Below are 25,071 nucleotides of genomic sequence, written 5' to 3'. Positions count from 1 at the left end.
CATTCATATTCCTCTGTGCAAAGAAGTAATAAAAAGTGATATTGATGAAATGAAACGAGTTCATGTAACCCATTGCTTTCTTAGAATGAGGGAATGAGTATCTGGATGGATTCAGCAATTTCAAAGTAAGGAGGGCTTTGCTCAAAACCTCTTGGTTAAAAAAAAATGATAAAAAAATTGCCGTTTTGACTGATGGGACTCACTCCCCCCCCCCCTTTCATAACTTTACATATTAATTAATGAATAAAATTACAATTTCAGGGTTGAAATTTACACTTTGATTTGATTTTGTTTTCTCCATAATCATTAGGTAACAAATTGTCAATTGCCAGCATGAATTTTCCAAATTTATCAATCAATGTAAAAAATAAATGTATATATATTTGTGTTCATTTTCACCTATTCAGGAATGAAACAAAGGCTATCCATTCTATGAATACAATGTTTTATTTCTCATTGGATATTGGTTTTACATGAATAATGGCCTTCGATGACATACTTAAATTAAAACAGAGAGAAAAGAGAATACATCGAGATATACACAGCTAATCTTTGAACATTGAATTTGACATAAATGCACATGAGAAGTAAAAAATTCAATCAACTTCAAAATACACCAAGCTGAATGTTTAAAAACATTATACCAACACCATCTTTGCTCAAAAATATACACCTTATTTCATTTTATTTTTGGAATAAGACAATACAAGGCACTTTATGAAAACCATATGTAGTTTTGCCATTCAAAAATAAATGCTGTCAGTCAAATTGATTAATTGCTGTTCTTTTTATTCTAACATTTCAGAACTATGTACAGTGAATTTACAAGTGTACAGCATATTATTGTTTATTTTTGTAAAGTTATGAGTTGTTGCAGTTGTTCAAATTAGTTCAATATGTAGAAATTGAATACTGGTGTAAATGACATCATACAGGTAAACAATCCTATGGGGTGTCAAACCAAATAACTCTCATTTCATGACAGTTACATGTACAAGACATAACCAACTACACCGTGTAGGGTGCTGTGGACATAGACTGCAAGTGAACATGGACAAAAACAAAAAGGGCAAATAAAGGGCAAATGCTGACAAGGTATTTCAGCACATTCTGTACATTCTACAAAATCATGATGAATATTTATTTCACACGAGCAAATTTCAGTGCATTTTAGTCATTTTCTTGATGAATCAGATGTACTGCTTGTGTCTTCAAGACCCTGTAACACATAGCAAAGTGATCGATCATAGCACTGATATTCATGACGCACTGGCCATCATCTGCTTCAAACTATTAGACTATCAGTTGTGAAAATGAAATGTAATATTAATCGCTCAGGTTTGTGTTACACGGCCATGAGTGACCTCTGTCTTCAGAAGGTAAAGGACTGATCATTCTTATCCTTCATTCTCCTACCTCTCTCTCTCTCTGGTGACTCATGGAAGAACTGATTCAGTTGACTGTTAGTTGTTCTCTGGTTCAAAGCACACAGATGTAGACCGACCAGGTTTCTGTATCATAGAAGTGAGATGAAAAATGACATGAACAAATCACGTGCAGGATGAGGAGGAGGATGACCTTTATTATCCAGACACATTCTGAAAGTCTATATGCATGTGACATGCTACATTATCTCCTAGTCTCTTGCCTGATGCATTTTCACCACAGGGGCAAATAAATTATGCCAAAGTTATCAAAAATGTTTAACTTTAAAAATATTCACAAATGATAAGCTCCAATATCAGTGTCTTAAAGAAAATGATTTTTATCATGAATACCATTAAAGATACACATACAATTACAAGTTCCTATCCTCCATTCAAAAAAAATATTGAATGTTTCTTCAAATATCGTTCTCCACTTTTTTTCTTTTGTTGTTGTGCACATGTTAAAGTTCTGGAAGTTTCCAGGATCAGAACACCACATACATGTAGGGTGGTCTATGGCCAGAGGTGAAGCTTACGTAGTTTGACCCTTAAGAATACATTCCAGCGTCAGCACTCACTGAGGTACAAATGAAGGTGAACCAACTCATAACTAGCAAAACATGGTAAACCTTATATCGGTTACATCAGCCATTACATGTAAATGCAATGCTGATCACTATACCCTGTTTAGCTCTAAATGGCAGACTGCCAAATGGTTACCGCTGCAGGCAAGATATTCTGTTCTAGAAGTTCCTGTTCTGTTCCTCCATGTATTAGGGAATGGGACAATTCGTTTTGCCATATATGCGGACATGTTTTAGCAGCAACACGATTTAGATAGTATCACCCAATCTAAAGAAAACAACTTTTGAACACCTTTAAAACCAAAAACCACATCAGCTATGTGATCCAATGAGTTTGTTTAGCTAAATTTTAGAAAATACATAATCAATCTGCATCTGGGTTTCATTTAATCGAAAGAAAAAAGCGTGCAATTAGTAGGGTTGCAATTTGATTTATGCTTGCACTGTGTAATACAGTTCAATAAATTGTCTGGTTGAAAGCTTTATTCATCTACATGTACATGGAGGAATCAATATTAAATACATTTCAGCCACACAATTCAAACCTATCAGATTTTATTTTTCTCCACATCGCTAGGGACATAAAACTACATTGCTGTTACTACCAAAAGATAGCATAAAAATATTCATCAAATCGTAAAATAGCCTTAAAATGGACATCTGAAGATTTTTGACATGCACTAATTGGTGTAAAATCGCATGACTGAAACACTAGAGCAAAAAAATATATAATAGAACCGAAACTAGACAATAGACGCTAAATGGCGAGCTGTGATTGACTGTCAAGGTAAACAAGTTAGGCTTGGTACAAGCCGTAAATTGAAGCGAAGCAACTAAAATAACACAAGGGTTCTTACAAACTCCTGGCGGCAAAGAATCGGGTTTCACTCATTTGCGTATGCTTGAGGCAGTGTATATCCAGCTCGGAGTAAAATTTTGCTTGTCAATTTTTTTTAGGTATGAAACAACGTAAAATTTGTGGTGAAGACTTTGCTTGTCAATTTTTTTGGTGGTTGGAAACCACCTAAATTTCGTGGTGAAGACCTTTTTTTTTGGTTGTCAACATTTCATTCACCTTGAACCCCCCCCCCTTTAAAAAATCCTGCGTATGCTACTGGTCAGGATTTTTGCAGGGAAGTATTTGTGATCAATTGCAAATTTCTGATGATACTTAACAATTGATATATCAATTGTAACTAGAGCAAATTGCTTTTTACTGCTTGTTGCAAGTTTGCAATAATTTTGCCACTCATGATTGATTTTTTTAAACCCAAATTAGACTTGCAATGCCTCACAAGAAACCAGATTGGGGCATGTCCTAAATGGGTATTTCTAGGTAAATTTTTTGGTAAAAATTGACAACCAGGTTATGCAAAAATATGTTTCAAAATTTGGGCAATCAATAATGCATTTATATGAGTAGTTTTGAAAATGTACATGTACACCCCCCACAGGTAGTTTACATACATAGGGTGTCCTCTCCCCATATTTGGACCAGAAGGTGACTGTACTTGTGGTTGATTTGCCTGTCCTCTGATCAAAACATTGACATGACTGGAATGGTGGGGAGTAGAGATGAAGACTTGCTGCAAGATCACTGTGACTAGGATTCTCCACCCGATGAAGTCCCTTAGAATCTGTACACATGTTAAAACATCATTTTGAATGAAAAGTTAGTTGGTGACTTGAAGTCATATTACCAGTCAAACACAGTATTCATGAATATTGCCCACCTAGTTTGAAAATAGGAATGATATTGAAGACTTTACAACAGGGCAGTCTTGAGTAAAATGCAATTAGTGCATACAGTAGAGCCTACGTGTATACAAAAGCATTACAAAACCATTTTGTTCATATCATTAAACCATTCTCATCTTTGATCTTTGTAGGTTTGCATGGTGGAGATTATAACGTGGAGAAGGTTTACGGTTCACCATGTGCAATATGAAGAAGGGAAGGAAATACAGACAGAAAGATTGAAATGGAAAGACAAGATAGGATGAAAAGAGAAAATTAGAAGTATTCTTTTCTTGAAAGTGAATGAAGTCCTGAAAAGGACTGTAAACTAGATGAGATGAGCTGAATATCGCTTGAGTAGCCATACTGCTACTACTCAAACCCTCGCTACTTAAGCCATTTTAAGAAAAGAATACTTCTCATTCTCTCTTTTCATCCTATCTCGTCTTTCCATTTCAATCTTTCTGCCTGTACTTCCTTCCCTTCTTCATAATACACAATTACACATGGTGAACCGTAAACCTTCTCCACATTCTCATCTTGTTCATAATCTCTCTCCAGTTGATGTTCCTTAGAATCTAGAAAGATTTGGAAGAAACATGCATTCAGTTGGTGGCTATGAAGACTGTGCATTCCAATCATCCAATGATAAAGGAATGAAGTCAGAGACTTGGCAGACATGCGAGCTGCTCAAGTACACATAATGAATACAGTGTAACTTTTGATTGACTTCTTGATATTCAAACATCCTTTCATTATTAAATACTTCTTTGGGACTTGACTTGTAAGCAGCCATCTATGCTATTTATAAAAAATAATAAACATAAGGCAAAAAAAAGACTATATGCTTTCTTTTTAAACTGGCCAAACCCATGCTGACAAAAATCATTTTAAGACTAGATAATGACCACATTTCATTCAGCCACTAAGATCATTCTTTCATCACTTAATTTCTCACCTACATGTATTCACTCAATCATTTTTCCGTATATGTTCATTTTATTTCATTACACTTACAATAATTCATCTATTTCTTCCAACATTTTTCATTGATTCTTTCATTATCAAACCATTGCGGAAACCATAGAGACCTTGAGATTAGTTTTCTAGTACCAGTATAAGTATAAAAAATAAATGAATATTACTACACAACATGCCATTATACAACTATGCATGTATAGAGGAGAGAAAAGGTCCCTCTTTCATCAATATCTCATTATCATTTCCTCTCTCTGTCGGAGTTTATGTAAATATATCTATACCATAATAACAATATACCAATAACATCATGTATTTAGCAGAATCCCATAATCTAATCAAGAAATACTAAACTTATTAAGCACTGCAGGCCTCATCCCACTTCATTAGACTTGAAAGCCCTTTTAAGAAATTACAGACTCCTATCCTGAATTCAAATTAGATTAGAATGTGAGTTTTACATGGGCAGCTTCCAACATATATGCACTTAATACAAAGAGAAAAAAGTAAAGTATAGCTCTATGTCATATTAGATCACCCATTAATTTAAAACTAGTTACAAAATAAATTACAATTAGTGAGACCAACAACTTACAACTCAAACCCTCTTCTTGTTAGTTTACTATCCTAAACAACAATTTTGTCACATCGTTTGTGACTAACATGGCAAAGATGTCTGCATGATACAGTTACGACCTTTGGGTGATATTTAATCAAGTAATGAGATAACCTTTGCTATTCACGTAGACTACCATAGTGAATAATAAATGGTTCTGTCTTGCAAACATGCGCATGTAGGCCTAATCATTTGCAAAGACCTACATTCACTTATGTGTTCTTTTATTGACAGGAAAACGCCCTTAAATTTGACATACAAAAAAAATTTGATCTTAAATTTGACCATTCATGAGAACAAAAACAGGTCTTCGACTAGATTAGTGAAAATATTATTTCATAGATATCTACATTGAATAGTATATAAAAGTGAACTTTAGAAATCAATAGGAAAGAGGAAGGTTATGAAGGCATGTTTTGTTTTGAAAATATCCCAATATTTTGTCAAGCACTAGCAAATAAGGGCACTAGTAAGTAGAGATGTTCTTCCAATTAAGGGCTGTATTAAAGCAGAATATCATTAAGCAGCAAGAAAGTGTTTGTACCATTTATGTAAGCCACTTGGTCCCTCTCATAGGTATTGACTGCTAATTGAGTCATGGCGTTCTTTTTCTTTGAGTCTTCTGGCCAAGCAAACATAGATTCTTGTAATGTCCCATCTAGGACCTTCATGAAGCAATGTGCATCGGAATGACTGTGAATCGAGCTAAAAAATAAGAAGAATATGAAAAAAGGAATCAGTATATTTAAAAGGCTACCACACCAGATCTGTACAAGTAAATATCAGAATTGCACAATGTACAATTTGTACAATTGGGTTCGGTAAACAAAATTATCAATTGTAAATATCAAATGACAATTTTGGTTGGTTGATAATACAGATGATGAACAATATGTACTTGCAAGATTAGATGCAACAACAAACTTTTTTGGCTATTGTGATTTTGCAAAAATTATTAAAAACCTTTGTGTTTACAGGACTATAATGTCCTATACAGTTTGTAAGCCTATATGGTTCTGCAACATAAATCATATTCTTTATTCCTTAAAGGACAAGTCCACCCCAAAAATATGTTGATTTGAATAAAAGGGGGAAAATCCAACAAACATAACTCTAAAAATTTCATCAAAATCGGATGTAAACTAAGAAAGTTGTTACATTTTAAAGTTCGCTTAATTTTACAATTCAGTTTTATGCACATTATGGTCGGTACATGTAGCAAATGAGGTGAATTATGACATCACCCACTCAAATATTTCAATTTTCTCCTACCAGTCACGTGATTGAACCAACGATTTATTCCTTCCTGAACATGTGGAATTACCATTGTTTTAAACTTAATATTTTGTTGTTCACTAATATTTATAGTCATTATTGTCCAATCTGTAAAAATTGAAATATTGTATAATTTAAAAAAAAAAATGAGAGAAACATCATCGACTGTCTCAGTTGCATATCGCTGGGTTGTATGTAACTTAAAAATAGTGAAACTTTAAATATACTGTAACTTTCTTATTTTACAACTGGCTATAGTGAAATTTCAGTGTTATGCTTGTTTGATTTTTTCTGTATTGATTAAAATCAACATTTTTCTGGGGTGATCTTGACCTTATTTGTGTGTTCTTTAATACCACAGTGACAATATGCTGAACAATGGACAGAACATGTTTATGATAAAGAAATTTGCAGGGTGTGAAATCCCACTCCAAATTTAAATTTGAAAAAATAGTCCACTCTTTAAAAATAAATGTCAAATGTATTCTTTGGAGGAAAAAAATCATATTCAAAGGAACAAAATTCATCTTGATAAGCAATTTTGTAATCACTATTCTACAATATATGTGTAAGTCTCAAGAAATAATTTAATAAAGAAATTGAAAAAGGGGGAAGATTGCTTAAAGAGTAAGAAACAATATTTCTGCTTACCTTCCTTGGCCTTCAGACCAGCAGAGAACCATCAAATCAAAACGGCCATTTCCTTCATCAACAAGATTTCTTGTATACCTTCACACACATAAAAAAAAGAATAAATCATAATCAGGCAATCTATGAATACTAAAAAGGATAATTCATCTTTTACATTTAATAATCATGAGAAAATTGAAATCCATATTTTCTTCGTCTTCTGTTTCTGAGTGTAAATTATGTCAATGATATTGTTTTGGGGGCCATTATCTACAAGCACTTTGCTTTTTTATGGTCCTAGCCATATTTTGTTTGCATAACTATGTTTGATTTGTATATACACATTTTTATGGTTGAATAAACTTGAATTGAAGCTTTTATGATAACATCCTCAAATACACTGCACACTATGGATGAAGCTGAGAAAATGTGCCATCCCCCCCCCCCCCCTTTTTCAACCATGTGCATCTTTTGATCCAATTGGCCTTACATGCATTTTGCCACCACAAAAGGCATTTGAAATTGATAAAAAAATCTTTCCTCGTGAATGTGGAACATGAAATTCATTGCTGCTTTTAAATTATTTATTCCTTATTATATTCATCAATTCGGTCAAAATTTCTGGAGTTTGCAACTTAATTTTGACCAAACACTTCTAGTCATTTCTTGTTAAGGGCGAACTGTGTTTTCCATTGAAAAATGAATTAAATTATACAGTTTATTAAATGAATACCGGTAATGAAGCATATCCCAACAAAGTTGTCCGTTCCATGTACCTACAGACCTACATTACAAGTACCTGGCTGTACATGTACTGATGCACATTGTATGTTGCACAATGCACAATAAAGGCATCCATGCTATAAGGACTACATAAGACATGCCAGAGATTTCAGTACAATAACACACATTCTCCTGTTAATGACAAACATGTATTACATTACATGTATGACATTTTACAATTGTTATTATAAATCTTTGAAGTACATTTACCTTTCGATTTACTAAAGAAACATTCAGGAAAAAGTTTGTATCTTTTTGTGTCTTTCTTTCTGATTTTGTTATAAAAAATGGTATATCCTTTACAGGAATACCAGGCCAGCCTATGTGATGACTAAGTCTTATTATTTTCCCCTCAATGCAGCTGTTTGTATTGTGTAATTCTATTTCAGGAAGTAGATAATCTACATACTTAAAAATAACAACTCTTACATAACTGTTTAAGATTGTATTGTTCCATTTTACTCAAGAAATTATGAATCAATACATGACAAATGTCTGTCATCTCAGTTTGTTAAAACAACGGTTATAGTGCATGCCAAGCTATTATTTCATTTGAGCCATGGAATGAAAATGAAATCCAGTCAATTAAAGATCAATAAATACATGTAAGGTAGAAACTCTTTAATACTAAATAGGTTCATTATTGCGGATTGAAATAATCGCTAGAGGGTATTCATTTGTCTCGCAATCTACTATGGTCAACAAGGAAATTCGTGATCACTCTCGCAAAAAGTGTTCACTGGCTTTCTAGGAAATTTGTGATCACTCTCGCAAAAAGTGTTCACTAGCTTACAAGTTCACGAGCTTTCGAGTGCCGCTGCAACTCTTTATCAAGTGACTTTATCAAGTGACTTTATCACTTGATAAAGAGTTGCAGCGGCACTCGAAAGCTCGTGAACTTGTAAGCTAGTGAACACTTTTTGCGAGAGTGATCACAAATTTCCTAGAAAGCCAGTGAACACTTTTTGCGAGAGTGATCACGAATTTCCTTGTTGACCATAGTAGATTGCGAGACAAATGAATACCCTCTAGCGACTAGAAACTCTTTGATTGAACCAAGCTACTACTAAATGGTGTTCTACTAAGTTACTATAAAATTATGTTCTGCTCTATATACATAGTCACTGATTTTTTTTAAGTCTGAAGTTGCAGACTAACGCAATATGAAGGAGAATCTGGACAGCCCTGTATCATGCTCACACACTTGGCCAGATGCCAGATTTATTGGTAATACTAATCACACTCCCTGATTGGTCAATTGGCAGAGGTGTGTCAGAGGCTTGTCAACCCATGGGTTATCCATGGACCTACTACAAATACAGCAAGCTAACAAGTGACAACAAATGATTTCCCAGAAGAATGGAAATTGTACCCAATTGTTCATGTAGGTATTGTACATGTACATGTATGTGTATGTTACATTGTACATGTACATCAGGGAGTGGTCTCAAAACTACAGTATATCATTGAACTCAACTAAATGCATAATATTTCTGAGTATGATAAAATAAATCATACATAACTCTCCTACCTGTAGGCCTATAGATCTGCTCAAAGATCAACATGTATGTCCATAAACAGTGTGTTTCAACCAGATAGAGTTGTAACTTTACAACACAAGGGCACACATATTACATGCATTACTGGACATGTGCAGTCCATTTAACGTACACTCAAAGTACACTCACTTCTAATATCATCCAAATACATTAATTGACATGAAAATATCATTTCAAATCTAAAAAAAAAAAAAAACTACAAGCAGCATCTTTACTTTCATTCCCTGTGGTTTAATAAAAACAATTTCTTAATTTTGAAGATTTAATTGTTTATTTAAAGTCAACTCAAAATCAACTCATTGGATATTGAGAATGATATGAATAATAATTCTTGCATGGTCAGCAAACGGCAAATGAATGGTATGCAATATACATACTGAAAAATGATTCAAATCAATACATATACCATTTATTATTCAAAAGACAAAATTGTCAATTTTCAGAGTTCATAAGACATTCATCATAAATGTATGCATTTCTTGCCACGTGAACTCTTTTTTTCATTTATCTGGATAGAGTTAGCAAATCAAAAAATTAGTAGGCTGAATGAAAGTAAACATCTTTAATTTCTCCTAAAATTGTGTTCATTGGCTTTTGCAGAACACAAATTTAAATATTCATTGGGACATTTGCAAACTGGTCTACAAGTATCAATGAGCACTTTGGCTTTACATTACTACATGCAGCTAGCCAGTTACTGTACACAATGGGTGATTTCAAATTTGGTGTCATAATTGGTGTTGGGACAATTTTCAAATCAGGACAAAACCAAATTTGGAACAAGGTTGGTCCTGGGATGAATCTTTCTTCTGTATATGTAGTCGTCCTATCCATGTGATTTTATCATGGAAGGTTATCTCATAAGCTTCCAACACCAACATCAACACTGAACTTGAAATCACTCACTGAGTTAATATGTGAATCAATATTCTGCTGATGAAAGCATTATTGCTGTCAGCAACAAAAATCATGACCTTCTTTGATAACATGATAACATTTCAGAACTTCAATGGAGGTCACATGCACGAGTTGTAGGTTTTAATCATTTACCGTTTGGCTCAGAATAAACATTCCATGTTCATCACCTGGAATCCTGGGGCAGTATTCTGAACATTGTCTTTTCTCTATATTTTATCTTATCTCAGAGATATGACAAAGTCGGTTTTCTGGTGGATGTCTTAACTTTTGTCACAAAAATTGTCATAAATTTTGTCTCTTCTCTTTAGCGCGCAGCAAAAATACGCGGCTTTAAATGCGCGTAATCCTTTTATACAAGCAAAAGATATGACAAAAGTTATGACAGGGGGGTAGCAGTCATAAATTTTGTCATATCTTTTAGTACCAAATATCTCGATACCCTGCCGACTGAATGTCAAGCAAATAATCATATAATTTAGATTAGCTTGTGGTATTAGTTTCACTCATCTTCCATGACAATTTTCAATATTATTTTTTCATGCTACAATTAGTTAGACCCTACATATTTATTCCTCCTCTTTTTCTCTGTTTTCCTTACTTTTCTACTTCTCCTTTAAAATTCTTCACAGCTCCCTGTCTCTCTTTGTAATTAAGCGCATCAATATACGCGTAGTTGCGCGATGCCAGCAACTGTTTTGGGGATACGCCCTACCTGCCACGGGGCTTTCCTATTGGCTAGAAGGGCTCCAACTGGGAACTAACGATGATTTTGATTGGTTTGTTTCCGAAAAGATGGGTGGGAACTTTGAGAGATATGACAGGGAAAAGACAATGTTCAGAATACCGATTTGTGACAATCATAGCGGTGTCACATCTCGGAGAGAAATGACAAAATTTATGACAAAAGTTATGACAAAGTTAGAGAATACCACCCCAGGTGTCCTATCATGTCAGATCAACAATATAATCTAATATTTACCCTCCAGGCAAACTTGATAATGGTATAAGTCTGCATAAAGTTCCAATGAATATTATTAGTTACTAATGTGAATAATGTATGGGAGCGTACAAACTTTATCAAAGGGTAGTGACATTACACATATTCACTGATTAAAATCTTTTCAGTTTTTTTTTTGCAATTACAGTACTTATATCATGCACTTTTGGAAAGAAAGTCCTTTAAAACTCAACTTTATACATTTAGTTATTGCATATCAAAAGGCTATTATGAAGATTGTTTCCAATGGGGGGGGGGTCGATCAATTCAACCTTGATAAGTACATGCAGATTTACACCAAAAGAAAAATTTTGGGGCATCTTGATTTTTATATTTTGACAACTTGATTAGTAACTTACATACTATACTCATTGCATCTCATGTGTTTAATAATAGGTCTACATGAGTGTGCATATGTACCCTTTCCACTTTATCTGACAACTCAAATTTTGAAAAAGAATAATCTTCAGATTTACCAAAACTTACATGTAATACCTGAAGTCGTCATATAATGAACAGTTTGCACTCATTCTAGTTTATGTGCTATGTACTATACCTGTACATGTAGTCATGTACATGTACAGGGATAAATTAATAATTTTGAGCTGCAAAATATGGAAAACAAATGCTAGAATTTCACATTACAGAAACTAACATAAATTCCATGTAATCATTAGAAATCAGATACCGAACCTGAGAATGGTTTAATCTACGACATATGGGAATAAAGATAATTACCAAAGAAACCAACACATAAAAAAAATGTTCTTCTTATTGTTGTTGGGGGTGGAATTCCCACTCAGAAAAGTAGCCTACATGATTAACAATGAAAGCATCAATAACTCTGAGTACCTGTAGTTTTTCAGGTTGGAAAACATATAAACCTCAACTTTTCCATTATAGCACTGTTTTCTTTATAAATGAGTAAGATACATGTGTGATGTGTCATGTGTGTAGACCTGTTGATCTTGATTGTCTAAGACTGATCTCTACTTTCAAAACTTGAAGAAGCAAAGAAGGAACTGAAAAAGCATTTGCTCTTTGACCAAGATAAAAAAAAATATTTTCTTAAAGAGGACTTTATTTTCTTACTTTGCCTGCTTCTGTTTAGGTAAAAAAAAAATCTTGATAATCAATACTTGAGGGCTTTGCCTTAATCAACATGTACAGTGTAGGCCCACAATAAACATGACAACTGATTACGTACAGTCGCACATGAACACACTTCTGTAATTTGTTTTTTTTTATCACAGACTAGGAAAATTATTCTGTTAGCACACAGTCGCACCCACCTTATGTCAACAAATAATAAAATAAGGCATTGAGATGTAGACTTATCCAGCTATGACATATGAAACAAAATAAAAATACAACTTGATCATCAAAAGAATTTAAAATGAAATTGTACTAGCATGAATTAATTTCATGACAAAATTTAATAACTCTACATGTACGTAGAAGTTTGGTGCACACTCAAAAAAATTAAAAAACAGAAAAATAAAGAAGTATTTCTGGTGATATAAAAAAATGTATACAAAACTTTTAGTACTTTGTGCTACTATCAAATTTGATATACCTCGTAGAGCTATACCATATGAAACAATATTGAATAAAATGGTTATGCAAAACATTTTTGTTGTTGTTGCATGATTACTACATGTACTGTACATGGACCTAAAGTAGTAGGTCCAAGATTACTACTTTCGCAACATCATTTAAAAAATCTGTGAAAAGATACACTTCACTTGTACCTCACAAATCACATACCACCTCTCCTTCCCCTCTATTTTTTTAATGGTAGATTAGGTTAGCAACATGCAAAAAAAAAAATTATGACCTGCCTCTTGGAAGTAGGAGGCCCTTTTAAAAATGGCCATTTATTTATTCAAAACAACAGCCCAGTGTATTTTACCAAATTGCATGCCATGTTTTTAGTAATTATCAGTTGGACTTCTAAAGGAAAAATTATAGTTTTTCCCTGACTGTTGACAATAACTCATAAAATTTAGATTGGAGGGAGGGGGGTGGTAAAGGGGGTTATTCACAAAAAAGGAAGCACAGGCAGGAACGCTAATTGCATATTTTTATACAATCTATCTAAAGGTGAATGGTGATTCCAAGGTCAGTCGCATTATTATGCATGTACATCTTTTCTAATACTTGGTGGTGTCAGTTTTACAGGGGTGAGTCTTTTTGTCAATTCATCTTGACAACCAGAAAGGTTGCATGCTGTAAAAACTGTGAACGCCATGACGTCTCAAAAATCAGTCAGTCGCATTACACAAAAAGGACATGAAAAAAAGTAGCTCTTTCAAATCGTAAAACTTTCACAACATGTACCAATTTTGATACTTGCAAAACATTACTTTATATATAAGAAGTCTCAAAGATAACATTTGAATTTGGGAAGCAACTTTGAGTTTCTTCAGTGGATACAAAAACTCCGGCCAGTCTCACTACACTTTGTCCGGCACCACAAATCAGAGATTTTTTTTACCCTTCCCGCGACATTTATTTGAATTTTTTATTTTAATATGATGTAAAATGACAACCTTAAGATTATTATCCAAATGAAAATTATACAAAACAATAGTTTTCTGACAAATTGAAATTAAGTTTAAAAAATATATGTAGTCCCATGTATATAATTTTTGTACGGTTCAAATTCTCCTATAAGGAAATGAGTAAGGAAAATTTTTTGAGGCTAATTATGATTACCCTTTGAACTTCCACGAGTTTGAATTGAAAATTTTGATACAGATTTGAAATAGACGATAAATTTAATATTAATTTTTGCTACTGCTTTTGCTTGGAATCACCCAGAAGCATTTTTCATGATAAAACATTGTGCTGGCATGATACATGTATGAGTTCTAAAATACTGTGTGAAGTTTAAAGAGAAATGCCAGTAGTTGCAGTAAACACTGATTTCATGAGAAAGTCTGTAAAACTAGGCTTAATTGTCAGAATATCATCGAGGATCTAGATCTGGTCCGGATCTGGTACAGTTACACAAACTGAACTTTGTGAAATCTTGAAATCTACGCTGAAAAACGTTCACACCGAAGATAACCAACACAGATAGGCACACGTGGGACAGTGTATTATCATAGCTGGAATAAAGACCCGACGGAAATGACCGAATCCGCGCTTATTTTGCTTATTTCTCAGCAATTACACAATTTCTTCCAGAATCCTTTGGCACATATTTTTTTATTCGTACAAACAGATACTTGGGTGGTCATTATATTAGATTCTGTAAAGTCATTTTGAGATCGTTACCAAAACTGGAATTTATCTTTAAGTCTCCACTCTCCAACCAAACAAGTACTACACCAGTACATGTATTTTTTATTCAACCTTGGCTTATTTTAAAGCTTTACCCTCTAAAATACATTAAACAAATGCAATATTTAACTTTAAAATATGAATTTTAAAATTTCGCTTAATTTCACAAAACAGTTATATGCAGTTATGTACATCCTGTTTGGCATGCAAATGAGGCAACTGATGACGTAATCCACTCATTATTGATTTTTTATTTTATTAAATGAAATATGAAATATTCTAATTTTCTCCTGTCATGTGAAAGGAGCTTTATTCCTTCCTAAATATGTGGAATTCATGTTGTTTTAATATTTTGTGTTTCAGTCAAGTTGGTCCTTATTGTAAAATTTGTAAAATTTGAAATATTGTACTATTCAAACAATAAAAAAACAAAAGAAATAGTGCGTGAGAGACATCATCAACTATCTCATTTGCAGGTCACTGGGTGGTGCATAACTATTTTGTGAAAAATAAGCGAAACTTTAAAATGTCATAACTTTCTTATTTTACATCCGATTTGGATGAAATTTTCAGTGTTGTTTGTTGGATATTCTCTTCTGATTCAAATCCACATTTTTCTGGAGTGGACTTGACCTTTAAGTTCCAGGGGAAGGAAAATGCATACCAGTAAACAACACCCATACTCTACAGAAGACACACATACATGTATTGTTGCATACTTATACATTGTAGATCAAAGGTGTCATAAAGAGACAAGTTCTTTTTGGAAAATAGTACATTTCAGTCGTTTCGTATATTGGAATAAGATATTGTGTCATTACTCAACTTAAATGTACTGTACATGATCGACTTTCCCTTTAAAACAATTTAAAAAATTTCCAGCATATACACAGGTGTGGTTTATTGATTACCCTTCATATCCTGTCTGATTGAATTGTGTAAAAATATGGTCTTCTGTCTACTCAAAAACAAATACAGAACTGTATGATTGATGGAACTAAACTGCCAATGTTGTATTCCTCAATAGGGTCCCATGGCATGAAAAGTCAGTTACATTACCATCAATGGTTAAACATACCTAAATGTACAGGTATGACTGTGAATAAATGAATTTGCAGCATCCATCAAAGACCAATCAAAATGAAGATTTCAATAATTCCATGGATGTTACCATTAATTGTAGGCCTATTGTTGCATCTATATGCCATTGCGACTTCTCAAATCTCGACACTTAATTATTTTAGTGACAGCAAGGTCCATGGGTTAACTTATGGCCTTCTTAATATTGGATGTCATGATTGGCTTTAATGCCCCTTTCACTAGCACTGGAATTATTGTTTGCACCATTTTTAATAAGCCAGTTCGTAGTTCCTTTCTGCGCATGATCAAAAGATTCTATGCATGATCAGAAGAAGATCATTTGTACTAAAGTGACATGGTGCTTTAAAATCTAATGAGATAAGCACCAACTTTGAAGTCTTGATTATTAATATATTCTTTCTAATTGTCGTTTTCATTTACATCCACAAAAAACAACAATGCTTCCACGAACGACTGGTATTTCAAAGTGTGCAAAGTACATTGTGCAACATGCTAAGATATGCATTCAAAGAAGGGATGTAACAAATGCCTTCATTAAGTGTTCATTTGTGTGCTATTCTAGTCACCTGGTCTATTCAATTTCTTCATCCTGCTATGTAAGGCAAGCTTACGTAATATCTTGCTTTGAAATCTGCCTATCATGATGAAAGAAATGAAAGGTCATTTGACCAAAATAGTCCATGAAGTAACTACGAACTGGTCTATTTGTTCCCTCTGGGCTGGAATATAAAAATGAGCCTATAATATAAAACACATTGAAATTTAAATTTTAAGACCTGAGGTCCTAAGGACACATTCAATATATTCCATCAATGTTACATGTACTGTAAATCAACCCAAACATGATAGTAGATTCAATTATTATTCAGGTTTTATAGTCATTTTCTATTTTATAATCCATTGGTGATTTTCAGCCAGAGACTAAAGACAATATTAGATTGTTCACTATCGATACATTCCTGAACTTGGCAAAAATTCAGTGTCAGTGTTTTAATCAAACTTGCATGACAAAAAAGATGACCTTACTTTGAAGGCAAAAGAAAGTAGTTGCAGGCTCAAACAATTATTTCATGGGAAAGTCTTTTAATTGATTTTCACCACATAATCATATATCTACATGTAGATCTGGTACATTTTTTTATTGTAAACTTATCTTTGTGAAATCATGAAATCTCAGCTTGAAACTGATAATTTTGACAATTACTAACACAGAAAAGCATGTGGGACAGTGTATTAATATTGCTTGGATAAATACCTGACATTTGATGGAATCCGTGCTTATTTTGCTAATTTCTTAACAACACATTTTCCTCCAGAGCTACATGTATTTGGCACATAAATTTCATTCATACACATTGTACATACAATACATGTAAGTAAAGCACCTCTGGCAGTCTCACCTGCATCACAATTCAATATAGCAGCAGTGCTGACTTTGAAAACTACTATAAAATAATTATTCACAAAAAACACCATTCATATGATACAATACTACATGTACATGTACGTTCATTGACAATAAATGACATTTGACCTTGATGATGTGACCTAAGACTTGTCAGTGAGACTTGATTACCCCTATATCCACATTTTATAAATACATGTATATCTATAAACTTTGAAGTTATGACAGCAAATTTACCTTAAAAATGGCCAAAGCTCAATGACCTTTGATTTTTGTCGTGTGACCTGACACTCGCATGAGATGTCCAGTGATACTTAATTACTCTTATGTCCAAGTTTCATGAACTAGATCCATACACTTATGATGGTTATTCAACAAATACCCCCAACATACATGTAGCAAAAGTTCATTGACCTTTGATCTGAAACTCGCACAGGATGTTCAGTGATACTTGATTACTCTTATGTCCAAGTTTCATGAATCAGATCCATAAACTTTCAAAGCTTTGATGGTAATTCAACAGATACCCCCAACTTGGCCAAAGTTCATTGACCCTAAAGTTTAACGACCTTTGAACTTGATCATGTGAAATGAAACTCGGGCAGGATTCAGTAATACTTGGTTAACCTTATGTCCAAGTTTCATGAACTAGGTCCATACACTTTCTAAGTTATGCTGTCATTTTAAAAACTTAACCTTCGGTTAAGATTTGGTGGTGATGCCACCGCCATCAGAAAAGCGGCACCCACAGTCTTGCTCTGCTATGATGCAGGTGAGACAAAAACTTTGGTAGTAATTTTATTGGATTCTGTTCTAACTCATTTAGAGAATGAGATCATTACCACAATCATGAAACAAACAGAATATGAATTCTGAAAGTATTGCAAACTTATTAGATCATACATGACTCAATCTTAATTATTATCTTCTACATGTACTTCTCTCCTCCCCCTTCAATCTTTTTTTTATCCATCATTTTTTTTGTGCTTCTCTTTATCAAACTTTCTCTTCCTCCTTTTTTTCATTTCTATTCTCCTGTCTTCCCCCTTGTTGTTTTTCCATTAAATTGTCAATTCATCTACTGCCAAATCGTACACTCACCACATGGTCTACTTTCATAGTCTAATGCCATTCCGTCCATCAACATTTTGTCTAACAACCATTTGGCCCAATAACCACTTGGTCCAATCATCACTTCATCTAATTACCATTCTGTCTATGATGAAAATTTCATCTCATAACCAGTTGGGCTAATATCCATGGCCTCTCTTCTCGGGTGTGTCGGTATGTGTGCACTCATTGTGTACAAGTAAATGGGAGTGGAAAGAAGTCACCAGCGCTCACAAAATAAACGGCAGTGAATGGACTGGTGACTTAAACCAAGATAATGCCATATCCATTTTATTTTCATTCATTTTGTACAATGAACACTTAGAATTAGACCAAGTGGTATGGTCTTAATGGCTATTGGACTGATGGACCAACTGATTATTAGATGGAACAGTGAGTGGATGAATTGGCAATTAGACCATATGAAGAGTGGACAAGCATCCTTTCCTTTCTTCTCCTCCTGACTATTAATTATAAAATTTCCAGAGATGCCAAGTTCAAAGACCAGCTATGCGTGAGATTTTCTGTGAATCTGAGTGAGATCACAGACATTGTGTACAATGTATACATGTATATTATGGGGATAGGCTGTGATAATTGTGTGAAACAGAGATTTGAGGGGATGAACAAGAGTCCAAATTGCTCGAGTCTCACAGTCACACATAATGCGTGAGACTTGGTAGCTCTGAATTTCTGGTAAGTTTTACAAATGCCACTGATGATTATTCTGTTTCTATTAATTCATAGTCTTACAGTTTCTTACCTGTAATGTTCAAATACTGCATACTTTTCCCAGTCGTCTTCATTACTTTCATAGTTTTCCATTGCAGCTTGAACATCCTCAATGTTAACCTTGTCGGTGGCAAAGAGAATGTGGAGGGTTTCAATAAGTTCTTGCAAACTACCAGGCTTCAAATTGACGTTTTCCATGTTTCAATGTCTCTACCTGTGTGAGTTGGCGAAAAGATAATTCACTTCTTGAAGTTGTAGGACTTTCTCTTTGAGAAAAAATCCTAAAATTTATCAATGATTGAAAGACCGCGTTATACAGTCTGCAACACGGCCCGGGCGATGGAGCGCTGAAAGCGGCTGAATCCGAGCTGAGTGAGTCGACGGTGGTGGTGCTTGGCCGCCAGAACTTCTTCGGGCAATTGGCAATGGAACACCAATGACCAATGAATGTCAATGTGCACTTCTAATTCTGCTGATTATCTTTTTTAAGGTTCCACGACCACGTCCACTGTCCTTTAACGATCTTGGTCAATTGGAGGAAGCTTGATGATTACTACCAAAGAAAAATGACAAATTATATTCTGGATAAGCACTCTATCTTGTCTTATCCTGGCGGGGTCTTGATGACTTAATTCATACGGGCCGTCTTACGGTTTTCCGATCCGATAAATCAGTGCAGCGCAGCTCCAGCTCCGTGTACAAGGCGTACATATGCAGTGCTAGTGATCGTGATGATAAAATGGGGTACGGACGGTTATTGATATGACGTGGATTCGTGATTTTTTTTTTGTTTTGAAGTAGTATTTATTAAAACATTCAGTTCAAAATCATACATACAATAGTAAATTAACAAAACATTGTTCACAAAGTCAAATAAATAATTATTCATAATACAAAAAAGAATTGTACAAAAAAAAATACAGAATATAACATTCGCGTCATCAGGAACAAAATAGTTATAACAAAATAATTCATAGTGACGCAATTGAACTGAATGAGTAAAACAAAGTAAAGCCCTCCTATCCCAACTGCCCCTCCCCCCACATCCCATCCAAGCCCAGGAAGCGCGACCTGCTTCCCTCCCCTCAACCCTACCCTCCATTTCAGTCTAACTGTATGGTTGAACTTTCTTAGCCTCAGCATCCCTAGAAAATAAACTTGTCCCATTTTCTGAAATGATTTGTTAATAGACCTCTCTGTTCAGCTAGTTTTCTTTCTTCAAGTCTATCTTCTTGTATTTTTTCCTTGATATGGTTAAGGGTCGGTGGATCTTTTGTGTTTCTACTATTTTTTAAAATCATATACTTTATGAGGATTATTATGTGATTTAATAATTGAGCCTCTCCTTTAGTTGACCCTTCCACGCCTACGTGTACACCTTTTTTATCTATATTTGTAATGATAGGGAGTTGAAGCATGTTCCCACATTCTATCCATATAGTTTTTATTTTATCACATGAAAAGAATATATGATCATATGTTTCTTCTTCTTTACTGCAGAATGAACATAAATCATCTGTTGTCATTTTAAATAAATATAAATATTTTTTTGTGTATAGTATATTGTGTAATATTTTAAATTGAAATTCTCTGAGTCTGCTGTTCAGAGTCGATTTTCGTGGTCTTAGAAAAATATCAGATATATCCTTGTTTGTTAAATTATATTTTTCCTCAAGTTTTTTAAATGCTTGGGGTATATCCGATTTCATACTTACAAGAATATCATATATTCTTTTTGATGTGATGTCTTGCAAGTCAAAAGTCCTGCCTTTTAATTGAAAATCCAAAATTAACTCACTATCTATAGAACTTTGACCCCCTTTTTTCAGCGAGTCCTTCCAAAAGTATGGAATGTTATTAAAAATTTCGAGTATCTTTTCTATTTCAAAACGATCCAAACCCATTTTTTGAAAGGTCGAAATAGACTTAATCTTCCCATCTTTATCTACAATATGATGGAGTTTATAAATTTTCTTTAAAAACAGCTTTTCATTATAATATGTTTGTCCTTTCAAACGGATGAACCTATTATTGAAAATGATCTCATTTCTTTTATTCTTCTCTTCTTTAAGTAAAAACAATTTCTTATTGAACCATACATCTAACATTTCTGTATAAAATTCTGGCAGTTCAAATCCTATCAAATTCATTGTGAGGTTACTAAAAAAAATTAGCAATCCTCCCATATCGTGTGCTAAGTATCTGAAATATTGTTTCCATTTCATTTTTGGCTCTCCCATTATAAGTCTTTTAATCCACATAATTCTTTGTGTCTTAATGAATAACTGAAAATTTGTCATTTTTAGACCAGCATGACCATAATCTAAATAAACAATGTCTCTTTGAATTTTATCTTTACCACCCCATAAAAATCCAAAGATCAGTGTATTAAGATCCTCTATTACCCATGTCGGGACAATGGTAAGAGAAGAAATGTATATCAATTTAGATAGTACAAATGTTTTAATTAACTGAATTTTGCCCATTAATGTCAAATCCCTTTGTGATATCTGCGTGATATCTGCGTGATATCATGCGATCATATAGCGCGCCATGAAACAGTAACCCCATGTAGTCTTTTATTTCGAACCTTTAATTCGGAAACGCTCCAAAGTACAAAAAAAATTGATGATTTAAAACAGACGAAACCAGGGGCGGATCCAGGATTTTTCAAGTAAACAAACAAAACAAGTGAAAAAAGGTTCAACCACAAATTAAGGGCAATTCGTACCCGAAAAAATGAAAAGAAGAAAACTTCACTTTCAAAAAAGGGGGCACACCTCTGTTTTTATGGCATTTTTATATTACAAATTTTTATTTTTGCTTCTCGAAAGGGAAAGGGTCTGGGGGGGCACGTGCCCCCTATGCCCCACCCCCCGGATCCGCGCCTGGACGAAACCACTTACAGAACGTCAGTTATTTAACTATTGCCTTGACTCGGCTTGAGAGTTTTTTTTTTTTCATTTTAATTAAATTCGATTTGATTCAATTTGATTTCAATTTAATCCATTTCATTTTCATTGATCATCCACTCATGTAAAAAAATAAATAAAATTACGGACCAGGCACCAGTTGAACTGGTTTCAATATGAAAGTCACTTAAGTGACATTGTGATTTAATATTTAATGAGATAAGCACCAACTTCGCTGTCTTGATTATTGTGAACTGTGTTTTATAGATCCACGAAAAACAACAATGCGTCCCCACTAACGACTGGTATTTCAAAGTTGGCCAAGTACATAACAACATGCTAATAATAAATACATTCAATGTATAGAAATGAAACAAACATGCATTGTGTTGCACCTGCCATGTAAAGCATGCTTACATAATATCTTTCTTTGGAATCTGCCTATCATATAATGCAAAAATAAAAGGTCATTTATCTAAATTGCCCATGAGTAACACTTTGAACTGGTGAGTGACTATATTTTTTGGCGACACACTGTATTTATGTTATATTAAGTGAAATATACCGGGAAAATAAATTTTTCTTCATTTCTGATGTACCATTTCTACCTTTTTCAATTCATTCTTTAATCATATTGAAATACTATTCTTTATAAGACCTATACAATGAGATAAATAAAATAATAATAATCAACATCAACAAGCAAATATATATATATAAAACAGAAGACGGAGGACCGTCGAAAATTCGAGTAAAGAATAAAAACTATATTGGCAATGAAAGCATTATCTTCAGCATATTTTGTTACCTTACAGAAGCCAATACGTGAAACTTTAAAATATATATATATAATATATATACATGTATATATTGTACTTATGTCATCAGCAAAACTGTAGAGGGACTGAGAGAGTACTTCCCGATGTTCTTTTATACCATAAAGGCTATTAGAGAGAAAAAAAAGTTACAGCTAACCGACTGAAAAAGGGACAAAATTATCGACTATCCTGATAAGTATAAGCATATCATATCATTTTATTTAATCCAAGTGTAGGTATAGCATAATACGATTATCTATACATTTTTTAAAAAATTTCTTTCATTTTTTTTTTGGGGGGGGGGTAAAAATACTTAAAATTTCATTTTTTTATAATATATTTAGTTAACTTTCATTCCATTTCAATTCAATTAATTAAATAATTTCCTTGGTTTCACTTTGTGAATTAATTGATGGATTGATGGATGGATGCACTAGCGTATTTGCCGTTGAATACCTTTTTTTTATAATGTGAAAAATGGGCAAACCTTTAAAATGTCATATAACTTTCTTCACATCCGGTTTGGATGAAATTTTCAGCATTGTGCTTGTCTGATTTTTCTCTATTGATTCAAATAAACATTTTTCTGAGGTGGACTTGACCTTAAACAAGTATTGGAAACAAAACGATACTCTTGGCAAATATTCCCTGAAATGAACACTTTGACGAATCAGCCTCACAGTCTTCCACCACTTAGTTAGGTTTTTTTTTTTCTTTTTCTTTATTACCATTATTCTTTATTTGTAGTTTATGGGGGTAGGGGGGTTAAGTGTAGCTAAGGGTCTGCTTAAGTTGCGTGTATGTTTTTTATTAATATAACTTCCTCATTAATCAGTTTGATTGAAGAGTATGGAGAATCTTAACTTGAGTTTTATATACAGATTATAAGTTTATTTCCGTAATTTAGATTTTTGCTGTTGTACCCGGATTCTGTTCTGTATTTATCCCTTCGTGATTATAAGTTGTTAAAGAAATGTGAGCAGATTGATTTTAAGTTTACATTTGAAATTCATATATATTCCTTTTCTCACCATGTTAAAATGTTTATGTGTTAACTTGAAACAATTAAGTTTTAATGATGTCATGTTATATATATAAATTTTTTTTACATGTGATATGAGGAAGAAATAAATATGATTTAAAACAAAAAAGAAATGAACCTCTAAACAAGTACAGGAATGTTTTATTGTTACGGGTCGTCGGCTTTATATCTTATTTGGTTTAGTACGACCCCACCTTCTACACCTCGTGCAAATCGGACTCTAAACACGTAGTGTTGGGGCAAAAAGGACATCCTTTATAAAACATTTTAATTTTGTTTTGTCATCCCCGCAATTCGACCCTAAACACGTAATTTTCCTAGCGAAATAGATACCCTTTTTTCATCATTTTTGTGTTTTTGACACCCTTATCACTTTATACGTACGTAACATGCCCTATCGTGAAAAAAACATCCTTTTTACGTGTTTTTTTTTGGTCGCGCATGGTATCCACTCGTCAATGTAAGTGCCCCCCCCCCGGGTGTGAGTTTGTTTGTTTTGCCTTTGGAAAGTTCATTCATGATATTTGCCCCCAATCTGAAAAATGGATCGACGCCCCTGGGGGGAGGTATATCCGCCAACTAATGTCAGGTGAGATGTCCTATGTTATCATCCCCCATTAGTTGAACACCATCATTTTAGGATGAATCACTTGACAAAAAGTATGCCTATGATGAGGAGCACAAAAATGATCATGATGATTGTAAAAGTTCAGAGCTATCGTGAATTATTACTTCAAGCCTACTTCGATTATCATTTTTTGTTTTCGCAAATTAAATCAATCAATCAACGAATCGTTTTTTTTTTTTTTGTCAATCTAAAAAAAAAAGCTATAATACGCATGAAAGAAAGTATCACCTAAATTCGAACACATCTAAGTTGTGGATATTAGTGGCCAGTCAACATTATTATGGATTATTTTATTTTTAATCCTATTATATCTTATATTCTTCTCATTTTTATCCGCCCCGGTTATATATATTTTTTTCATTGTTTTATCTACCTCATCATGGGGGACAGGCCCCTGTGTCCCCTAGCCTGGCTTCTTATACGAGAGTTTCCACCAAAAACACCTCCGATCAAGGCTCAAGGCTAAAAAAAGTGCAGTGAAAAAGACAGCTCCATGAGATACGACAATAGCGCCATCAATTTAAAATTCAT

General features: G+C 33.7%; 1 protein-coding gene across 1 annotated transcript; it reads right to left on the bottom strand.

Annotated features, from left to right (window-relative positions):
* Nucleotides 1–222: 222 nt before the first annotated feature.
* On the bottom strand, nucleotides 223–19,846 carry LOC121411025 (cysteine dioxygenase type 1-like). Its single transcript, XM_041603486.1, has 5 exons — nucleotides 19,172–19,846; nucleotides 7,269–7,346; nucleotides 5,887–6,047; nucleotides 3,479–3,648; nucleotides 223–1,511 (listed from the first exon to the last, which is right to left on the bottom strand). The coding sequence occupies exons 1-5, from the start codon at nucleotides 19,336–19,338 to the stop codon at nucleotides 1,464–1,466; spliced, it is 624 nt and encodes a 207-aa protein (XP_041459420.1). The 5' UTR covers nucleotides 19,339–19,846; the 3' UTR covers nucleotides 223–1,463.
* Between the last annotated feature and the right edge of the window lie 5,225 nt (nucleotides 19,847–25,071).

This window comes from Lytechinus variegatus, chromosome 3 (assembly GCF_018143015.1).
Source record: "Lytechinus variegatus isolate NC3 chromosome 3, Lvar_3.0, whole genome shotgun sequence".
Taxonomy (NCBI): domain Eukaryota; kingdom Metazoa; phylum Echinodermata; class Echinoidea; order Temnopleuroida; family Toxopneustidae; genus Lytechinus; species Lytechinus variegatus.
This window is presented reverse-complemented; position numbering and strand designations above follow the sequence as displayed.